The sequence below is a fragment of the Rhinolophus hipposideros genome (assembly GCF_964194185.1).
Source record: "Rhinolophus hipposideros genome assembly, chromosome: 22".
Classification (NCBI taxonomy): domain Eukaryota; kingdom Metazoa; phylum Chordata; class Mammalia; order Chiroptera; family Rhinolophidae; genus Rhinolophus; species Rhinolophus hipposideros.
In genome coordinates, this window is record NC_138068.1 from 32,398,376 (window position 1) to 32,422,061 (window position 23,686).

Here is a 23,686-nt window from a genome sequence, read left to right on the forward strand (position 1 = left end):
AAGTAGGTGTCTGTTATAAAGCTAAGGAATCCTCCTGTTCTTCACAATCGCTAAAAACGTTTCCATGCGTTCCATTCCTGGTGCTAACACTTGAATTTAGGACCCTACTACTTCTTGCCTAGAGTACATACAACATTTCATGTCTCTAGTTTTTATATTCCTAAGTTCTACTACCTGCCCCTCTCCACCCAACTTTATTATATCTCGATTACCCACTGAAAAGAAGCTAAAAATTTGAGGTTAAACATTAAAAATAATTCCAAATGAGCTTCACCTACCCTTCCAGCCATCGTTTTTACCCTTCAGTATGAACAATACACTCATTAAATTTGTACCCAGTAAAGTTCATGAGCTCACATATTGATTTTTTTTGCCACTTACGCCTTTGTATTCACCTTTCTCACCAAGTGAACTTATCTTCTAGCTCTTATTCTTCCAGGTTTCTCAGTTTTTCTTTCCACCCCAGCCAGTAGCAATGCCCCTTTCTCTAAATTGCTTCAGAGAGTAGTTAAGGTTTGCAGTTTTAGGTACTGGGTGATCTCTATTTATGCACTCTCCTTATCTGTTCAAAGACAGAGCTGGAATGAGTTCTGGAAATGGAATCCCAAACTCGAATGTAATTGGTTCCCCATTAGTGTAGGATGCTCCATTATCTTGCACAGAGACTCTAACAAAGTACGTGCTCAATAAATATTTAACACATTAATTGATGAATGAACCAGAGTAAAGAACTTCAGTTGGCGGGACAAGGGCTAACTTGCCTCTCAGTGAGGGACACTCCTAGCCCTCTCCCACTTTCCTGGGTTTCACTGCTCAGGGTCACCGCTCACTTCGCAAAAGGACCCTAGCAGGGCCAGGCAGTGCGCATGCCCCGTCTCTGCAGCCTCCTCCGGGCGCGCTGCCCACTGGCCCCGCCCTGTCCCCCCTTCCCGGCGCGCTCGCGCAGCCCCGCGGAGCGTGCCCTGCGTGCGGGTTCCCGCCGAGCCCGCCGGGCGCCAGATCCCGGAGTGCCCGGGCCGGGGCCTCAGGAGTGGGCACCTGGCCGGGGCGGCGGGCGGCGAGCAGCGCAGGCGGCGGCGGCTCCGGGGGCGACGAGGAGCGCGGGCGGTGAGTGAGGGCGCCGCGAGGGAGCGGGCGAGCGCCTTCGCGCGTGCGCAGCGCGGGGCCGTCCGGACAGGGGCGCGCTCCCGGCCGCGGGTGCAGGGGCCGGGACCGGGCCGCGGGCTGGCGGCGGACGGGGAGGCAGGGGCTGCCCCAACCCCGCCCGGGCTGGAGGAGCGCTGGCCGCGCGGGCAGGCCTCCCGGGGGTCCCCGCGCCCAGCCCCATGGGCCGGGCCCTGCAGCCCGGGGACCCCGGGGAGGGAAGAGACAGGCGCCCCCGGGCGTCAGGAGGCCGTCCGCGCGCCGCGGAGAGCGGGACCCCGAGGTGGCGGAGGTCCTGCGGGGGGCGCGGCGGGGAGCCTGGGCGCGGGGCAGGTGGAGGGGCCGCGCCCCTCACCCCGGGGGCGCACGGCTGGAAACGGGAGCAAACTTACCGCGAGTCGCGTTGTCCGGGGGCTCCGGGGACGCCGTCCCTGCCTGGCTCAGCCCTGGGCGCCGAGCGCCCCGGCCAGCGAGGGTGGGCTGCTGGAGCCCGCGTTTGCTTCTGGTCCCGGGCTCGTGCACTAGCTTCTCGGCGGCATTCCCGGCCTGTTCGCGGTTCAAATAGGTATTTAAGTTTGGTGTGTTGGTCAGAAGGATGTTTGCTCTCTGGGGAAGAAAGGACTTACACTGCCCGGTCTTTTTAGCTCAAAGAAAGTCTTGTTGGGGTATGCTGCGGATTGCTATTTATGAAGCAACCTATTGTCCTGCGTGTGCTTGGAGAAACCTAGCTAATGCTATTATTAGCCTTAAAAAGACACAGAGGCCATTGTGCTTTCTTGTCCTTCTCCTTTTCTGAATATTCCCTGCCACCTCGCCGAGGCGTGGAACACAGTTCCTGAAATTGGCTGCACCAGAGAATCTCCGGGGAGTTTTAAAACTCGATGCGCTAATCACACCCCGGATTAATTAAAACTCAGCCTGTTTATATTTTAAACAGACCGGGGTGATCCCGTGGTGCAGCAGAGTTTGGGAACCACGGGGTTAATATAAGAAAGTCAGACTTTTAGTTTTACGAAGTAGCATTCGGTTTGTAATTGATGAGCTGAAACTCCATAGCTGCGTTTTCCATAGACAGGGACTCACAAAGGGTGGTTTGTTTCCCACTGGGGACGAAGGGAAGTGTCTTTAATGGTTCAAACTTCACTTGAACTATGATGTGACTCCAGCATTCAGACACTCCTCTCTAAGCGGTGTTTTGAATTTCTGTTGGGGTTACTAAGCCCGATTCCTCTGACCCCTGCCTTAGCCAAGGGATTTCTTCTTTTAACCCGCTCCCAACCCCCCTCTCGTCACCCTCCTCCCGCTCCCCTCTTTCATCTATCCCCCTCACCTCTGACAGGACCCCCCTGGCCCAGGCGGTGTGGGCTGTGAAGGGTTACTGCGGGTTCCCATAGCAACCGGTCCTCGGGGGAAGTGGGCGCGTCTGTACCTTTGGGCTGCTGAATAGGACTTCCTTTTCTGAAGATTTTGAATCACCCTTTTCAGTTCTTGGCCTTAGCGCAGGTAAGGGTGAGCTCATACACTTCTAGTTTCTTTCTAAGTGATTGCAGAATTATTTATTAATGCTGTTTTATGGGGTGATGCTGCTAGCGGCCATGTTTCCTGAATATTAATCCTTTCCCAGTCTTTGCTCTGAAAACTTGTTTAACAAAGTTCCAAAATGAGGTGGAAACAATTCTTTTTTTTTCAGTTCCCTTTGGGGTACACAAACCTAAGAATTGTATGCGTTATTTCTCTAGAGTCCTAAGGCCTTATATTTAAACATTTTTAAAATGAGTATAATCCTATCGGCCATACAAAAAACCTTTGATAATTTACGGCAACAATGTCCTCTTTTAAGTTGTTTTGTTCCTAGAAAGTACTTTGCCATCCATGATTCTTTACAAAAAGTTAAACCACTTGTAATGTTACACTTTAAAGTAACAAAGGAAAGACACAGTTTGTCTACAAATACACCCACTCAAATTCCCTTCCCCAATACACACATCCAAGCAAAGATAGATTTTTTTAAATATTATTTCTTTTATGCTCAAAACAGATATTTGGTGGTCATCTAATCCAGTTTGCCTTCTAAGGAACTGTTAAAACTGTTCTGTTCTTAATAGTGCAGAAACGTTAGTTGCTTTTCATTTTCTGAAACTTTTCAAACTTTACTGTGTAAATAATGATCGGAAGTCAATCAGTGAATTTCAAAATGCTTTTAGTAGTCCAGTGATTCCGAACATATATTGGATGTTGAAGAGGTTTACTCTTGTTGAAGAGGTTTATCTCTTGTTTTATGTGCCAGTTAAGTTTCAGTTAACTGGGCTATCGAGCAAGTTCTGTGAGGCTAATTTTCCCCATTTTTTTTTTTTTGTAAGAATAGTGATGGAAAACCCTCTAATTTGAGGGAAGTTCAGAAGTAATGCCATGTTGCTAAGATGGTAATCTCTCACCTACTCTTTCCTGTTCTCATCACATCCTTAAAAATTGAGGCCTTCTGAGCAACTGCAACTGAGAATTTCTGTTGTTTTTATGCTTATAAAACATTTTAAAATAAAAAGCAATTATTCCTGTTGTAGACATTTTCAGAATGAGACAAAAATTAAGAAATAAAAATAATAAAAATAAAAATCAGAATCACATCATGCAGAATAAACAACTGTTCATGGGATGTTCTTCCATTTGTCACTTTGTCTGCATAGACTTATTTTTAAACAAAATGGACATTTTCATTTCATCTATAGTTTCAAATATTCCCCTTTCACTTAATATATCACAGACATTTCCTGTGTCCATGAATCTTCCTTTAAAATAAGATTTTTAAAAATGGGTATGCCCAAGTTTAATAGTTTTCTATTGTTTGACATATTTCCATTTTTAGTGGTTGAGAATATGATATTCAATGCTGGTTGCAAATCCTAGTTGAGCCACTTTCCATTTAAGTGACTTTACCCAATGTTTTCATTGTGTTTCTTTGTGATTGTATGGAATAAGGGTAATAATGATGGCTGCATGGTAGAGATTGGGAGAGATGGAATAAACCAAATAAAGGCAGGTCCTCAAAGGAGTCTGGCAAAGGAGTCGGTAATAGCACGCAGGCAGTAATAGGCCCACAGGCAGAGCTGGGATAAATGCCTTTGTCTGAAAGTTTCAATATTTCTGACTTGCTTGGGCTAGTTTATAGAAGAATTCCTGGAGTAGAGGTGAACTGTTATGATTCTTGAGGCATATTGCCAAATTGCTTATGCTAAGACAACTGATTCCCTTAAGTGCTGAATGGTCTCGCCATGGTGTCAGCACTCCAATGTTTAATTTTTCATGAATTTCTATAAAGATGTGGTTATAACTTATGGTTTTGGTAACTAGTGAAATTAATAATTACCGTATTTTGCTGTGTATACTGCGCTCTCATGTATAACGTGCACCCACGTTTTTGGCCCAAACTTTCAGGGAAAAATAACTTTCGTTTTAATTTTTTAGTTAAAATTTTTATTTGTTTACATTTAGTTACTTGCTTTTTTGTATTATAAAGGAATTTTAGCATTTATTTTTTAACATATCATGGTAGAATAAATTTTATGTAACAAATAATTACAAACACAAGACCAGATACAAGGTACAAGAAATTTTATGTACCAGTAACAGATTTACAATATTTACAGCACCATAGAAGTCTAAGAGCTCTTAGTCCTTGCAAGTTCCTCATGAGTTCAACAAAACCGATTATCGTATTCCGGGGTGTTATTTTTCATAGGGATATCGTTATTGATTTCTAGAATTACACTATTAACTCATAAGCATAAAATAATTAAAAACATTTATATAGATACAGAATTAGTACTATCCATGTATAATGTGCATCCTTATTTTTCCCTTACAAATTTGGGCAAAAAAGTGCAATTATATATGGCAAAATACAGTAGCTTTTTATTAGTTTTACCTTTTGAGAATTTATTCAGGTCTTTGCCCATTTTATTCTTAATTGATTGTTTAAAAATGATTTTAAATACCTATTTTATATAAAGAATATTGTGCCTTTATCATATTTGTAGTGATTTCCGCCCCTCAGCTCATTATTCATCTTTTAATTTACTTTTATGGTATTGCCCAAACAAAATATTTTCAGTTTTATATAATCAAATATTTCTGATCTTGTCCTTTATGATTTTTCCTTATAAACTTTTATGTTTGGAAAGCCCAGAGGTGAAGGGAGTGAAATAAAAATTGGGGGAGATATATTAGATTTTTGTATTTAATTATATATTAGTGTATGGATATGAATTGTCTTTTACTACCATCTCCCCAACTAGCCAATTCTACAGCATCATTTGATTTTTTAAATTGTCCATACTTTCCTCATTGGTTGGTGGTTTTCTTCCTTTATTATATGTTAAGATCTTAACTGGTTTGGGGGTCTCGTTCTGTTTTAGGTTTTACTCATCTATGCATTATCTTTAATCCTAATCAACGCCAGATCTTTTTAATTGTAGATTTGGAATACATAGAAATACCTGGTAGAGCAAGTCACACTATTTAAAAAAACAAAACAAAAAACAATTACATGCACATGTCATTTCAGATAGAGATTATTATCTTATCTTAAAACTAATACATGCACATAGTGTAAGAGGACTAGAAGAAAGGCTTATTGTAAAATAAGTGGCCCCTACTATTATTAACCCACCAATCCCCTTAGACTCCCCAGTGTCAGCCTTTTGACTATTACTGTTTCTTCTGAGTTTTCCATGGGGGGAATTTGTCAGCTCTTTTGTATTGGGCTGGTCAGAGAGTAGTCTCCCAAAGCTCTGCAGTGAGGAAAGGGTCCAGCTGCCAGTGTTCAAGGAGGCCTCTGGCTGGAGTCTTAGAGCATCCTCCTTGTATAGACCCTTTGGGGAAGGTTTCCATGCTCAGAGTCCAATAACTCCCTCTCCTGAGAATCAGTCTTGAGTCTTGGTGGGCTCTGGGACTGTCAGCCGCAGCTCTACAGTGAGGAGGTGGGAAGGGCATCTATGGATGTAGGGCTTCTCAAACAGCCCTACACCAACTTTACATTAGCCTGCCACTCTTTCACCTGCAGTTTTTGATTAAACTGGAGTGCTTTGCGCCGCTTTCCTCGCTGAAGGTGTAAAGGGTTCACTCTTTTATGTCTGCTAAGTTGCTGCTTATCCATCTGCTTTCCACTTCATGATTTTGTTGTAGTTTCTGCTTGTGTTCTCTTAAGTCCTTAGGTCTGTGTCTTCTAGGAAGATCTATTTACTGCCATTTTAATGGAGTTTAGAAAGAGGATGTACTCGAATGTTTAGTCAAAACAGCCATCTTCATCTGAATGACTGCAGATGAATTCTTAGAACTAAGAAATACCCGATTATGTTGCATTTTTGTTTGTTGGCAAGGACTGTCATCTGCATGTAGAATAGTCTGTGTTTCTATTGAGGGACATGAAAGGTTATTCAGAACATCCTAGCAGAGGCTTGTTGTTGGTCTTTTGTTTGTTTTGTTTTAAATCTTCATGTAAGTCCTAATGTTTCTTGTTATGGTTCTTTTTAGGTATGTATGTTTTTGTTTGTGTGATGAGTTCTTCAAATTGACCGTTGGTGTTAATAAGATAGTTGTTGATTTTTGTATATTTTATTGCTGGCTCTTATTCTAAGAGCTTTGCAGTTTTTTCTCTTGGGTTTTCTAGTTATATAATCAATTGCAGATAATGGCACTTTGTGTTTACTTTTTCATAATTATACCTTTTGTTTTGGTTTTATGGCAGGCTGCGCTAGTATTACCATTTTGGAACATTCTCAAATAGTAATAGCAATAATGTACAAAACTGAGTTCTTTATTTTAATAGGAAAAACAATGGTGTGATAATGGGTTTTGGTTTATCATAATTCCTCATGAAGACAAAGGAAATCTATCCTTTTATTTCCAATTTACCTAGAGGTATTTTTATTTTTTTAAAGGACAGGAATATTAGCAAAGTACTGTTAGCATCTAAAGGTTTGCACTGGTATTTAACAAACTGCTGATTTGAGTCCCAAATATTAAACTGGAGCAGATCCTTCCTTTTGGATAGGAAAAACAAATTCAATTCATGAGACAATTGGAAGATAACATTATATTTAGTACATAATGATGTCTTCTGGCATGGTGGTGGGGCAGGATACAGTCACTGGGCTTTTTCAAAAGAAAATATTCCAAGTTGCTAACTCCAACAGTCAGTTCTTTATCTGTACCTGTTAGCAGCATTGGGTATAATTGGTCATTCCCTCTTTTTTTGACATACTTTCTTCATTTGATTTTGAAGAGGCCACACTCGTCTGCTTTTCCTCCTATGCCACTGGTCCACTGGTTTCTTCTTTTCATTGTTTTTTGTGTGGTTTTGTATGTGTGCATGTGTGTGCTGCGCCTGTGCTGGTTTTCTTTTCTCACCAATCTGTTAATTGGAAATGCTTCAGGGCTCAGTTTTTGTAGGTCTCTTGTTACAGTTGCTGCTTAAGACTCCCAAATGTATATTTCTAGATGGGGTAGTTTTCTTAAACTTCTGACATACATGCCAGCTACTTTTTTGACTTCTTTGCTTGAGTCCATAAAAGATACCTCCACTTCAGCAGGACTAAAACTAAATTTGTTGATCTCTGCAAACCTGCTCTCCCTGCAATGGGCTCTTTTTTGGCTCCATTTTTTCTGCTTGTTCAGCCAAAAACCTTGGAATCATCCTGATTCTTCTCTTACTCTCCCACTCTACATGTAGACTGTCAGCAAATCCTGCGCTTTATCTTCAAAATGTATCCAGAATCCTGTCTTCCAAGTAAATCCATGAGTTCAATCCCCTTTCCCACCTCTGCTGCTAGAATCTTTGTCCAAATCTCCAGGACCTCTTGCCTGAATTACTGCAATATCCTCTCCTTTCTCCTTCTCTGGCTTCCCTCCTTTAATTTGTTGTCAGTATAAAAGAATGATCTTTTTTAAAAACATAAGTCAGGTTACACTTAAAACCCTCCAATGACTTTCCATCTCACTCAGGAAGTCAGATTTTAAAGTTTTGCTTACAGTGTTCTTAGAGTCTGAACCTGAACATTTTATCCTGGAACTCATCAAGCATGTTCCCACTTTTAGGTGTTTGTGCTGACTTTCCATCTGCTTGTAATGTCTTCTCCCCACATGTATTTATTCATGGCCAACTCTTTCTCCTCCTTTGAGTATTCACTAAAATATCACCTTGTCAATGAGGTCTCCCCTGTTTATAATTGCAAACTTCGCCCTCCTGTAATACTCCTGTATCCCTCCTGTAATACTCTTTCTTTTCGCAGTAAATTACCTTCTAATTTACTATATGACTTGTTTGTTTTGGGTGAATTGTCTCTTTTCCCAATTCTGTTAGAGTTTAAGTTCCATGTTAGCAAGGGTTGTATGTCTGTTCATTAATGTGTCCCAAGTGTATGGTACATTGAAGGCACTCAATAAATATTTTTGAATGAATAACTGTACTCTGCCTTTTTTTTCTCCCCCAATGAATTTCTCATAAGGGAGCATCGTCCTTTGGTATCTGTGGATCCAACATTGATTATTTAGCATCCCATCAACAAGGGAGAAGTCCCAAAACATGTAAAATTTATATGTATATAATACATAGAGTGAGGATATATAATACATAGGTTGTGAGGATTAAATAGGGTACTGTCTGTAAAGTGCTAGCTATCACTGTGCAGGCAAAGGTCAATTAACTGTCAGAAAAGCCTCACCAATTGCCTCTATTCACATGTGAATTATATTCTAGAACCTGCAGTCTTTGGATTCCAGTTTTTAACCAAGGAATGGCAGCAGCCTCACCTTGGGAACTTTTCAGATTCATGCCTGAGCTCCCTAGTGATGTACTGTTACAGTATTTTTCAACAAATGTGTTAAAGTGGAAAGGAACCATTTATTTTCTCCTTTTATGCTTTCTTGCATAAAACATAGGACATCTCTCCATTTCTCATGTCCCCTTTAAACCTTTTTCCTTCTGAGGTTCTTTTATAACCTGATTTTGAAACGCTTCAGAACCACAGAGAAGCATATAATTGAACATGATACTAAGTTCACAAATTCAAAGGATCTCATCCTTTACCTTCAGTTTCCTGGACAAGAGTACATTGCAGATGATACAGCAGTCATTTTAAAGTTTTGCTTACAGTGTTTCTAGAGTCTCCTTCAAATCTGAGAATATATCAAAAACATCAGATTTCGTTCCCTCTCTTTTACTAGAACAAGAAATATTTGTCTGATTTGTACTGTTGCAGTTGTTGTGCATATACTGGTGACATGCAAGAAAAAGATGATTATTAGACATCATGTAAGCAAAGAATAGACAATAAGGCAAAACCATGATGTATGTATCTCTAGAAATGTGTAAATCCAATAGCTGTTACCCAAAAATATGAAAATTTCCTTCAATTTCCACTTTTTATATTCCTCAAGGCATATCTAGTTTCTTATTTTTTAATCTGCTTCATTTTTCTGTAATAGCATATGAGCAAGAGCAGTCCCCACATTCAGTTAGAGAGTATAAACATTTTAGTCATGATTATCATACCTATTAAAAATAAAATTTCAGAAGCACCACTGTTCTGAATGCATCTACACTATGAGTTTGCATTGTGTTTGTGTTTTGTTATTGTGAAGACTCATTCTTTTGCAGATACTACTGTTACAATGTGTTTTGAACTGGGAACAATCAGTACTATTGGCCAAGGCTAAATGGAAAGCAGTGACCTGCCTTTCTGCTACTGAATCACAAAATATCTCTTAGTTTAGGCTATTAATAGATAGCCCAGTTGGAAAACACACCTTGTTTTTATAGCACTTCACCTGATTTGGGGATCTATGTATTTCTATTTCTAAAAAATCTATGTGGATTTTTTTTTTTTAATTGCCACCTTTCCTTAAATTCATCTAGTTTTTTGGAAATGGTGGTCTTGCCTACCCAGCACCAGCAAACATACCTACTCTATAGTGAGAATTAATTTTGGCCTTCAGCAATTATTATACTTTACATCTCTGGATAGACTAGGGTTACATACATATAGATTGCCACTGTTTTCATACCTTTGTTCATGGAAAATACAGTGAAAAGTTAGTGTAACAGTCAAACTTTTTTTAGATGTGTTTTTTTTTTGGGGGGGGTGAGGGTAAGGGGGACTTATTTCGGAATGATCTACATTCCTAGAAAGTCTAGAAAATGATAAAGGTTACACCAGGCATCTCTTCCCAGAATAATCTAATTGTCAACATTAGAAATGGTGAGAAGCTCCCCAGAAGCACCTCCTGCTCAAGATGCAGGCTCAGGCTCCAAACAGCTGTTGCTACCTACATATACCCCCTTTCTCTTGCACAGCCTTTCCACCCACTCCCCCATGTAAGACATAAGACACCCAGTCTGGCAAGGGTAGGTCCCAGAAGGCTCCCTCCCTTTCTGTGGTTTCTTCCCTCACCCTCTCCCTATGGCCTTAGGAAATCAAGTGCTGGAAGCTGGCGCCCATCTGTTGGAGAGTGCGCAGTAGCAGTGAGGAAGAGTGCACAAATATAGTTACTTCTGATGCCTCCAGAGTCAGGCTCTCCTGGCAGACTCCCCACTCCTCCAAATGGTTTCAGCACATGTCAGCAAATATTGTAGAACTTCCTTATATGATTTAGTAGATTGTCTAGTTAATTTAATACTATTCAATAAGTATTCCTGTAGGACCTATGGGATTAGCCCATGTTTTCCTGAAATTCTGAGTTACTTTGTTATCTACTTTCTCTTGTCAGTGCCATGAAAGACTCCTCAAAGTGCCAAAATTGATCCTGACTTCTTGGCTAGCATACAACTCCTGGCATGTACTCAAAATCATCACCAGGCAGTGATATATTCTTACCAGGTGGGTGTTGGCTAGGGAATGTCAATATATAATGGTGTTTGGGTTGGGTTATCAGAAAATCAGATATCAAGATCAGGAAAAGCTATATTTTGTTTTTACAATCTTTCTATAATGTATAATTATTGAGTTTAAAATAATTATGAGGATAACAATCCTACTAATGTGCACAACCTCTAAAATGTTTGTAGGAATGAAGTTGAGAATCTGAATACCAGATCTTTAATAAAGGCTGTTTTAAAATGAAAAGTTACTGCTGGTGGATTAAATATTTCCTATATCTGGAGTTTTGCAAAATACTAACCTAAACTTTATTTCCAACAAACTGTTTTCTAGTACTTAAAATATAAGAAGATTTTGATGTTACATTAAACACTGTACTATACAGAAATAGCATATAGGAAGGTATTAAAATGGTGGGTGGAAAGCAGGTTCTACCTAATGTATTTCTCTTAAATGAAGAAAAAAAGTGAACAACAAATTCTGTTAAATGTTGGCAGCCATGCTGGGGGAACAGCAGAAGTTGCTATGGAAGTGTTATACAGGAGAAAGTAATTTATCAAAGAGGTTTGTTTCTTTTTTGCTGGTTTATATGAAGTTTCTAGGGACAGTTGTCTACTCAAAATTCATTTACATTTTTATCTTAAGGTCTTCAAAGAAGGTATCATCAATTGATGTATCTTGTACATTATATTCTATGAATTTTCCGAGGTTGGGGCAAAGCCAAGATATCAAACTATGTCATAGAACAAATAGAATTTAATTTTTGTGGCAGAGATTGTCATATTTCTTTTGTGTTCTCCAGTCTGTCTACCTAATGTGCAAAAAAACTTTTTCTGGAGTGAATGGTTGAGAATTATGCCTGAGAATTAGTGATTGTTTCTAGATGAGTAAAACCAAAAAGCAGGTATGTGTAGAAACCTGGCCCTGATCACTTACACTATTTTTTAAAGAGTCTTTGTTGAAAACCTCTAGTGGCTTACCAGCAATCACACAATAAATCCAAACTCCTTATGATGTCAGTGGTTCTCATACTCTTTGGTCTCGAGACTCTTAAACTTTTAAATATTTTGAGCACCCCAGAGATCTTTTGTTTATAGGGATTATATGTGTTGAGTAGAAATGAAAACACAAACTTTAAATATTTACTTACTTGTTTAAAAATAAATAAACATTTTGGTTGAAGCATATGAAGAAAATCCAGCCTCAAGACAGATGCGTAGCTGGAAAAGGAAGGAATATTTTAATAGCCTTTTCAGATAATTGTGGGTATTATTTGATACCTCATCAAAAGTTGAATGACAGTTTCTTGAAGGTTAACTGCCATGTGGAATCTAAAACCATCAGTGAACTTTCTGTACTCCTGTTTACTAAAATCCATTGGTCTATCTTGTACTTTGAATGGACTTTTTACCCATGCATGATTCTGTAGCGTAATTGCATTGTTATTAGAAAACATTGGTTCACTGAGTTATGTAACTCTTTCAAATGTGGACATGTTTCATTATACAATGTCAAAAAATTACATTTATTTAACATCATCACTAATCTCACCAGAAACAGTCTTGACTATTGGGAAACTATCAAGCTAATGGTAGCATAATCAAGATTTCCAAAATTCAAAGTTTTGCTTGAATGTTTGAATGTTATCATTGGCAATAGTTTTCCTTGAATTGAGAGACTTACCTCATTCATTTTTGAGAAAATGTCTGCTAAACGCCTTGGTGTGAATGAGCACATTTTGTGTATTTTCTCAAGTACAGTGGTGTTCCATGAAAAAAAGGGACTGGTTTCAGTCCTAACACAAACAGTCGCACAAATATTTTTTCTCAAGGAATTGTTGTAGCTCAGTTCCACCAGAAATGCTTTAAGCATACTTCCCATTTTATCATATAAAATGTTAAAAAGACATATACTCTAGGGTCAAGTTTTAATAAAATCCACAGTTTTTACTGCTGCATTTCCCAGAGATTCCTTATGAAACAAGTACATTGATTATGGCAGAGGAATCTAATCCGCATTCACTCAAGTGGTCTCACCACTGTTTCTACCCCATGTCCCCAGGTGTGGGTTGGGGAGAAATGGGGAAGGAAGGACGACGGGAGTAGTCCTTCAGTGCCTGTTCTTTTTGACTGCTCAGGATCCACTGGAGTGACCTTCAAGTGGCTTGGGAACCAGCAGCATCGAGAGTGAAAAGAAAAAACAGACCCAGAGCCAGGCTATGGACCAGTCCTTATATTTTGGAGCTCCCGGGGAAAACCCTCCGTTTCCAGTTTGGACCAGATGGCTCTTTCCATGAGGGCTCTGGTTATGCTTCACCACTACCACGTGTCACTGGGAGGTCAGCGGGCTTCAGTCACTTGTACCAACTTCAGATACTTTCTTATCCAGTGTGATTCAAAGCTGCTTAAAATGCCTAATACATGAAAAAACATTCACACTTTAAACAGCAGTAGCAAAACAATGTATTTTCCTTATCCCATCTTCCAAAAAAATGCACTTTTATGAAAAAAAACAGTTGAACTGACTTGGAAATTCAAGCTATCTTTTATTTTTTGCCAACACACATTTCAAGCCATTACTTTACAATAGTTTGTTTACATTATCAACCCTACTGAAATTTTTTAAAGTGATTGCTGGTGGTAAAAGTTTTATAAACACACCAAGCCCAGCAAAAGATTGTCCAGCCATGGCTAGGATATTCAGCTATTCCACTATTGATACTACCATCTCTATTTTTACTCTCATATTGTAAGACAGTATTTGCACGGAAGTTGAGAATACCTTGTTTCGGGGGTGGGGGACACTTGATTATTTAACACTCTGGTTCTTAGTAGTATAACGCCACACGGAGACACACACGTGGAGGTGTCCTTCTCTGCTTTTGCTCATGCTCTGCAGCAATCTGAAGTGTGACATTGCCCATCCCTAACAGTGTGGTTTGTTCGGGGGTAGGCCTGGATTTCTAGACTGTTCATACACTCAGCCCTGTACACACAAGCCTGTTTTGTTACTTCGTTTGAAGATTGGGTGTGTCTAATGTAGTGGAAATTCATCCATTCAGTGTTAAGTACATAGGAATCACATTTCAAAGCCACATATAAAAGTCTCTTTAGTTATCCATTTTTTTTAGATTATTCATGACTGCTTTCCTCCTTTTATGTGAATTGCTGAGAATTTATTACCTTTCCAGTTCATTAAATCACTAAAATTCTCTACTGATGCTATAAATGAATATGCCAGATTAAATTGAGACTAGTTGATAAAAGGAGCTTTATCCTGGTAACTGGATTTTGCTCCTGGTTAACCCACACTTTTATTTGAATATGTGAATATCTACATTACATCAAATTTTAAGACTTCTAATAAGGCAAAGCCTTGCTTTGAGCACATGTGGGGACTTGCTGTAAGTTGAGTTCTAGTATTTTCATTTGGTTTAACTGCAAGATGAGTGCAATGTTATAAAACCACATTTGTGTTTAGACATGTTCAGGAGAGCCTCGGGACACATTTAATAGATTTCTAGGTTCTTTACCATTGTACTTTGTATAGACCTGCATGTCAGACAGCCAGAAACATCACAGATTTCAGTTGCAGACCATTTTAGCCCAGAAACAGTCACACTCCACATATGCAGTCTAGGGTTCTAGTTGGACAAGGAAGTATTGGACTTGATGCTTCGTGTTATGTACAGTTGTGGGTGTGGTACCTTTAGCTCTTGTTGGGAGATAATGGAGATTCATCACTTAGAGAACTCAGCCTAATCAGATAATATAAGGTAAAATGGATGAGAAAGTGCTGCAGGGAAACCTTCCTTGTCTGGGGTGTCTTTGGAATGCATTGTGAAGGATGGATAGGTGGGGATCTAGGGAAGAAAGGGCAGCGAGGATGACAGGAAGCAATAGGCTCATTTGCAGTATGGGAATACAGTTGACCCTTGAACAACATGGGGCTAGGGTGGCCATGCAGTCGAAAACCTACATATCACCTTTGACTCCCCAGAAACTTAATTACTAATAGCGTACTATTCATCGGAAGGCTTACCGACATCGTAGAGTCAATTAACACACATTTTATATGTTATATGTATTCTATACTGTATTCTTAAAGTAAGAGAAAAGTAAATGTTATTAAAATAATACGGAAAAAAAACTAATTTACCGTATTTATTGAAAAAAATCGTGTATAAGTGGGCCAGCATCGTTCAAACCTGTGGTGTTCAAGGGTCAACTGTTTGCATTATGAGTGAATGAAGAGGACAAGTCAGAGAGCTTGGAACCAGATCATGGAGATCCAAAATGCATTGCGAATCATGTGGCTTCCTCTCACTGAGAAAGGTGAGGCAGAAATTCTCTTCTTGGGTAGATGCTTGATCTGCAGTCCTGGTATGCTGCCGATAGAACAGGAGAGCCCATCCTCACTTCACATGGTAACCTCTTTAGGAAAGGCAGCACAGAGTTTTGGTTAAGACTTGGCCACATGCCGCTTACTAAATAGCCCTTTTTCTTTTCTTTTTGATGTGGTGTTTTAAATTTTATTAGAGAGTGTTAACAAATACATCGACCTGGTCTCCTATACAGACTTTTTAAGTGGATCGTGGTATCCCTTCTGCTAGCTAGTATAACACTTATGCAGAGACCTGACTTGTGTACATTTTGATCACCATTTTCAGAGACTGCTTTTCTTTGGTTTCATTCCACTCATCATCATTACCATCGATCTTGTACCAAGCCATATAGCTGTTAACTATGGTGAAATGGTTGCCTTGCTGTGTGTTATTAAAAATAAAGTACTAACAGTTGAGTTGCCACTTTTTGAAGATTAACATTTTGACTTAAATGCTTTTAATCTGCTCATTATCGTTAAGGTACATGTGTAAATACTGTATACCTATTTTTATGTAATGTAGAGATTGGGGAAACCCAAATTTAAGAACATATTTCCATGAGTACCCTTGACTTTCTATGGGAGACTTGAGCATTATTTTATGAACAATTAAATCATTTCATTCTATACCTCTGGGCAGTTCAAGTGCTGACCTACTTATATAGTAGCTCTTAATTAAAAATTTGCTGAATATATTATTCTGATAAATTTTTGTTTGAAATACCTTATTTTCTTAGTTCTGACACATGCAATGAAGCTAAGTATAGAACTCCCTCGACTTTTATTCCTGTTACACCAGCAGGAGAGATGGAAGCAACAAGGGAGTACTTTATCAGTGCCAATTATTTTCTGCAGCAAATGGGGGCAGTCTCTGAATGTTGCTTGGTGCTGACATAGTTAAGGTTATGCCAACATTTACAGGACAGTGTGCCTTTATGTTGTGTCCTTTAGAACAGTCATGGGGAATTGTATACTTTAAAGCTAATTACAGTAGCATAAAACATACCTTTTAATTTGGACTTAGAACAGATTTTACTTTGAGTTTTTGCCAGAAGCTGGTTTCCATAATAACCCTCTGTCACAAGCTTCTAATTCTAGTTGAATTTTTAGGCAATATTTTTGTGACTCAATGTAGAAATAAATGCATGTGCCTTTTTTCGTTTTCATTTGATGGTCTCTTTCTACTCCAGAAAAAGATTATGTTAGAAATTGGGTGTAAAGGTGCCTTGTAACTTCACGTGTTTATGTTTTTCTATAGCACAGTTTTTCTCAATGTAGCAGATCTCTTTTTTTTCAGATTTTGTATTATTTGCTTAAAGTAACTATTTTATTCTAGTCACATGCGGTATAAAAATGAAGGAAAACATTTCACTAAATAGTAATTAATTGAGGCCCTTGATGCACATGTGTATTATGATGGTCAAATTGCAAAACTAGTAACTGATCTTTTTTCTATGATTTTGCTAAAATAAGATTTTTTTTTTCTTATCTTGCCTTTCCCAAACCTATTCTGCTCATTCTACAATGAGAAAAAAATTTAAATTTAAGATAATTTACATCAATTTTTCAGGTGATAGTAAATTAAATGATAGGAGATCATTATTCATTTCCAAGGAGTGACTTAAGGGCACAACACATTTAGTCAGCTTGTATTTAGGATTTTTTTTTTATCTTATAGAGCTTTTTCACTGAGTTGTGGATGTGGGGGAAATTGGTCTGTAACAATTATCCCATTAATAATCAGGATTGGTATAGAATAGCTGGTGGTTTGAGGATTGTCTGGATTTTTTTCTTCCCATTCCGTATGCTCATTAGAAAAGAACGACTTTTCCAATAAAGCAAGACATCCCTTGGTTAAATATGTAAGTGAAGAGGGGCTTTGGAATTTAATGATCTGATTGTGGAGATGTTTTTGGTTATTATCTTCCTAATACAAAAAAAAAAATGTATCAACAGCCAAAGTAAATATCTATGAATTTTTTTTTTCTTTGACTAAAACACATTATTTTCCTCTGTCAACTAAAGCCAACAAACAATGTGGAGAAAGACGCATTGGGCAAGGTTGTTCCATTCTAGCATTTCCAATAGGATTAATGTCCCTTGTTGGATCAGAACAGTGTCCCTTTAGGCCTTCTCAGAAGTCGAGACCTCCTAAAGCCTGATTTTACTTTTCTTTAAACAAATTGTTTTCAGGTATTTAGGAGAAAGTCATGCATATAATGGGATCATTGTAACATGATAATAATATTTCTGCCCATTAAACTAACTTTTTAATATAGATTCTATTTGTTTGAAAATAATGATTTCTAGGGAGTCATTTAGCTCCAGGTTTAACCTATGTACCATGTTTCCCCGAAAATAAGGATCAGCTCTAATGCATCTTTTGGAGCAAAAATTAATGTAAGACCCAGTCTTATTTTACTATAATACAAGACTGGGAATATAATATAATATAATATAATATAATATATATAATATAATGTATAATGTAATATAATTAATATATAATTAATACAATTAATATAATATTTAATATAATAACATAATACCGGGTCTTATATTAATTTTTTCTACAAAAACACATTAGAGCTGATTGTCTGGCTAGGTCTTATTTTCGGGGAAACACGGTATAATGTTGTAAATTAATACATCTTAGATTGATAAAATGTCTTTAGCAAATATTGCCCAGAGAGTTAACAGGCTTCCGTTAATCATTTTTATGCACATATATAGTTGTTTGCCACGAAAAAGTGTGCATTGTGTTAATACTGGAACTCTTACCAGTCCTGGCAATGGAAAGTCTCATTTTGGAATGAGAATTTTTTACCATATCAGTTGTCATAGTAGCAGTCTCAATTGAGAATTGTGATTATATACTTTATCAAATGACTACTTGATGAAAGCTCAATTATTTTAATGTAGTTCAGAATTCTGAGCTGTCATTTTTGCCGGGTTAGAGGAATAATTAATCAACCTAAATGAGAGTTTTTCTTTGTGTTTAATTATATATATTTTACTTTATTTCACTGACGATGAGGTGCCATCAGTTGTAAGCCATGCTATTATTTTATGTACCATCAAGAAAGGGAAAAAGGACTAGTAGTTATACTCATGAGATGCCATCAGTTTTAAGATACAACCCAGTTTCAGAGATGTAAAAATGGGCAGGGAGGACTTAAAAATCATTAAAATATGGCACATGTGTACCGGGATTCCCAAGAAAATGTATGCAAGTGGACACTTCGGTCAACGTTGCTCAAGCAGTAGTTCACCATAATCAGAAGTGTCTGGACACTGATGGTAACCACTTTGAGCATCTTTTGTAATTGCAGGAGTCAAAAGTGACTTGTATTCTTTTGTTATCGGTATATATTATTACAATTTTAATATACTTTTCCTTTCTTAAAATGTGTATACATTTTTTTGGCACCCTCTGTATATACACATAAGAGTTTTACTCGGGTATTGGTCATAATACTAAAATGTAAAGAAAACTATTAAATAAATCGTTAATTCTGCTAAACATTATGCAGATTCTTTAATCCTAGAAATCTAGGGTTGGAAAAGATAAGATTATGTAGTGAACACTTAAATTTACTGTGAGATCCTCAATAGAATATATAAAAATTTGCAGTTAACTACCTTGTTTACCAAAGTACCCTAATCTTTACAAAAGAATTCATAGTAGCATTCCTTTAAATAGCTATCTTTAGAGTATCTCACATGACAAATTTTATATATTTCTTTTCAAGATCACCTCATTTAACATATGATCGAGAATGATTCGGGATTTAGATGAGTTGTTTAGTATTCCAAATAAGGTACACACAGACACAGCTATAATCATCAGATATCATCTTAAGTACCATATGGAATTTTAAAAAGAATCTCTCCTGCTCTCAAAGAATTGTCACAGTCTACCTTTGGGCATTTTTTTTCCCCAAAATTTAAAGTACAATTCAAGGTTAACTGGAGCTCTTGTGTGGTGAAAAGGAAATGACTTAGTGATAACTGTCCATGAGCCTCATTCTTCCAGCCGGCCCTGAGATATGTATGCCCCTGAGATATGTATGCCTCGGCCAAATGCTTGTCTTAGTTATCAGTCTTAGTGCTAGAATTCAAATTGGGTCATTGTTGAGAGAGGGCAAATTAGGTTGCTCCTGTAGACATTGCCGGGTGGCTAGATCGACTACTCGCATCTTGGAGCTCTCTGAGGAGGTGGGTACAGCAGGGCATCTGCCAACAGGTGACTTCATGGAGCTTTGAAATCCAGTGGACACCTAGCCTGGAGTCTGAGTTCAGGTGCTTATTTGGGCATTGGGTGGGAACCTGATCACAATGTACAACAAACATGAATCTTGATTATTGAACCTCACCTGCAAAATCCCAGCAGCTGGGGACCTGCTTCGTCTGTGGGTGAGGCTGGAGCAAGCCTCCAAATCGGATGAAATGTCAGTAGTTGTGAGTCTGGAAGATTACAGGGGCAGGGAGCCAGGTTAATCTTTAGGTTTTTGTGTTTTGGAAGGTTGTATCACAAATGTTTCCTGCTTTGGGTACATTTGTTACTAATAGTGAAAGATTACCTTTGCAGAGTCGTTTTAACTTTTATCAAAGTGCTTTCACAGGCCTGTAATCTTGCCTTCACAATAAACTTGAGAAGGATGAACTGGGTATAATTACTCCCATTTGGCAGATGAGGAAAATGAGGCTCACAGATACTAAGTAACTAACCTTACAGTCACTTGTTATTAGTTCTTGCTTTTTCCCCATACCATGCTGCCAGTGTTTGACTCCTTGTTTATTTCCAAATTTAGAAAGCATATAGTCTGTTTTCCAGCAGCTGCTGTTATCTTTAGGGACTGCCAACATTTTGTGGCTTGTCTGTTTTACCTTCCAAATCACAGGCATAATTTTCGCTCAGTACTGAAGAGCAAAATAAGCAGAAACAAAATAGACTCCATCATGACTGATCAGGTTAAATTTCTAGTCTCTGCTGTGTTGTATTAATAATCCGTGGGAGTGGTACTGATTTCTTAATTTTACCTTATTTAAACCTCAGTTAACCTCACTGCTGTAGCTGTTTAGGTGACTTGTAGTAAACCAAATACAAGTCTAGACAAGGAGTCCAGAGTTAGAGCAGGTTAAACAGGAGTTGCCAGCATTGTTAGTTGTTGACCTAAAATCTATTGGTGTTAACCATGAATGGCTGGTTTTCTAACTTTCATGTTACCTGGAGAGCCTCTTCTGTTTTTGAGCAGCTTTCTGATATGCTTTTATGTTCCTTCTTGTTACAGTTCTCCATTTCTTTCAAGAAAATGTCTTTCTCACATTCTTCCTACAGCATGTCTTCTGCAGTGTGTGGAGTGTGTATATTCATGGTTTTCATGTCTGTAAATTTTGCACTCATATTTTTCTTTTAAAGTAGAATAGAAATACGAAGATAAAGCATTATGTAAAAATGTAGGTAATTACTGTGGGTAAACATTAGAGTGAGTGGAACAGACGAAATTAGGCAGGCAGTCAGGAAATCTTTCAAGTCCGGACATTGCCCTACTACTTAACCGTGAACTTTTCACGCATCTCAGTCTTTTGGACACCTAGTTACCTTATCTGTGGGGCAGAGTTGCATTAAATGATTTCTAGAGTCCCTTTTAGTTCTAAACCTCCTTCAAGCCCCCAAACTGAACGTAACAAGATTCTACTAAATAAAGGTAGGACATCTGGCAAACCTTTCAGTGAAGAGGATGATCCAAGAGAGCTTAAATTCTGTTGATAATTTTGTTATTGTTGGGAATTGAATGAAAAGAGATAAATGTGATTGAACTTTCTGGCAATTATAAACATCATCTGAAACCCACTATTCTTAGCTAATAACCTTTTAAGCTTGGTCCCTTGTCTTGCTTGTATGCCCAACACCTAAATTCACTGCACGATCAGCGTGTTGTACTTTGAAAATACTTTCCTAAAACGCTGCTGGCTTCTTGACCTATTTACTTCATTCTGGCAGATTAACCATGTCTCCTAACAGCTTTAGAATTCAGGAGGCATAGGAACAAGTGATACAGAGCTAGTTGAAAGAAATTTAGAAATGAAATTTTACAATGTATATAAGGCTTTTGTCCTTTATTACCCTTCAACCCAGTGGGCAGTGTTTCTGGGTTACAGATTTAATAGATGAGGTTTTAACTATTTATATTTAGTTTCAAGGGGGAGAAAGAAGTCATATTTTTTGTTTAATGAGATAAACTAGAAATAAAAGCAGAGAATAAAGTGATATGACTATTTTGTATATTCAGATTGATCTTAGATTTTCATAACATTTTATTGTGTTTTGAATCATGGATTACTCTGAAAGACAGGTGACAGCTATGGCTTTTCTTTAAAGAAAAAGAAACGCACACTCCCAATTTTATATGCAATTTGGGAGGTTTTGGGGGCTCCAGTATGTTGACGCAGCCTGCCTTCTACCTCATCTGGTGGCCCCTAGTCCAGATTCTTGATAGAAAAGAACTCTGGATTGGCAAACCTTAAAAACCTTAGAAATAATCTAGACCAATGTTACTTAAACTGTGCTCATGAAATCAATGGAATGAATCAAGACCAACATTAAAAAGAAAAAGAATAAAATGTCAGTGTACCATAACATGCTAAGAATAAGTTTTGTGAACTGTCTTTTCATTTGTGTATGTACTGGGGTCCCCAAAAAATGTATACACATAACTTATATTCGACTTTTGTTATCGGTATATATTGAGTATTAGAATTTTAATACAGTTTTTTCCTTTCTTAAAATGTGTATACATATTTTTGGCATCCCTTCTGTGTGTGTGTGTGTGTGTGTGTGTGTGTGTGTGTGTGTGTGTGTGTTAGTAATGAATCCAAATATAAAATGCATTTCTTAACTGTGGACTGAGTGTAAAATTTGAAAAACACTCATCTATCTGTTCTAGATGAACCTCTTTTGTAGCTGAGGAAACTGAGACCCTTAAAGGCTATGATTTGTTTAGACCCCCTGACCCCCACACACACACTTTTTAGTGGCTGAGCCAGGACTCAGCCAGATTACTTGATTGCTGATTTTGCTGTACTAATTTTTTGAAATAGAACTGTGAAATAGATTATTTAAAAATATTAAGTTGCTCATCTGTTTCATACTTGGCAATTTTTGGTCTTTTATTTTTCCTACTAAAATTGTCTCTGTCATTGTCCTTTAGAATAATCTGGGCTTGAGGGTTGTTATTTTTTTTTCAGAGAGTTGAAATATATTTGGGACCTCTCACTTGACTGTCTACAGACCTGAATCCTACAATTTTGACATTTAGGGCTTAACAAGAAGAATTTCAGAAAAAGACGTGAAGGTTGTTAAGTTTTATATCTAAACCAAATTAAATTGTTTTGAATTATTTCTTCACTTGATAATTGAATGCAGAATGTTGGTACTGGATAATTGGTACTGGAATGCAGAATGCCAGATGTTGGTACCGGATAATTGGGGAGACCTGCAACATTCTTCAGTTATCTATATGAGATTTTTTTCAAACTTGAATTTCATACAAACTACCTGGAGGTCTTGTTAAAATACAGATTCTGATCCAGAATCTGGCTGAGATTCTAGGTTTCTAACAGGCTTCCAAGTGATATTCCTGGTGCTAGCTCCTTGGACCATCATTTCAGTAGCAAGGACCTTGTATTACATACCTTATATAAGAAAAGGTAGTGCTTCATACATTTTCCATTGTCAGAATTTTTTTAACATTTTGCTGCTTTTCGAATTAGCTGCAAAAATCAAAATGTCATTCTCACTGTCTTAATTGGATTACTTTTTGTAGTCAAGACCATGTCTTTAAACAGCAATGCTCATCAATCATCACTTCCATGAGAGATAACATCCCTTGTTGAAGTACTATTCTAGGTGATTCAGATTTAGCACCATATCATTGAACTAATAGATTCAAGCTTTTCCACAGAACTTAATATTCCAAATAAGTGAAACCTTTAATTTCAGAAAGAACGTTTTCTAAAATATTAATTTCCTTTCTTAAACCGTTACATGCACTTTATTTTTTTCTTTATTTTATTAGTGTGAAAGCATTGTTTGTCAAAGGCTGTCTTAGTAAAGGGTGTTGAACTATATGTATGCAAAATGAATAAAAACCACAGAGCCTTGTAAGTTCTTGTGTCTGCTTTTTATACCTTTTCCATTTCGTTTGTCCAGCTGCCAGTTCCTAGTATGTCTGTCCCACAGCAGCTCCTTTCTTTTTCCATTCTAATTGATTACTATTTGACCT

At 38.0% G+C, this 23,686-nt stretch overlaps 1 protein-coding gene across 6 annotated transcripts in view; it reads left to right on the forward strand.

Annotated features, from left to right (window-relative positions):
• The first annotated feature begins 965 nt into the window (after nucleotides 1-965).
• BTBD3 (BTB domain containing 3) overlaps nucleotides 966-23,686 on the forward strand; it is a 34,286-nt gene continuing 11,565 nt past the window's right edge. The window contains exons 1-3 of one of the 6 annotated variants that reach the window (XM_081033474.1): nucleotides 967-1,107; nucleotides 10,906-11,015; nucleotides 13,153-13,353. In XM_081033474.1, coding sequence (XP_080889600.1) covers nucleotides 13,296-13,353 — 58 coding nt within the window. In that variant the 5' untranslated portion in view covers nucleotides 967-1,107; nucleotides 10,906-11,015; nucleotides 13,153-13,295. Of the gene's footprint in view, nucleotides 1,108-2,482; nucleotides 2,647-10,905; nucleotides 11,016-13,152; nucleotides 13,354-23,686 lie in introns of those variants that run through there. The other 5 variants (XM_081033477.1, XM_081033478.1, XM_081033476.1 and 2 more) reach the window with 5 other exon arrangements.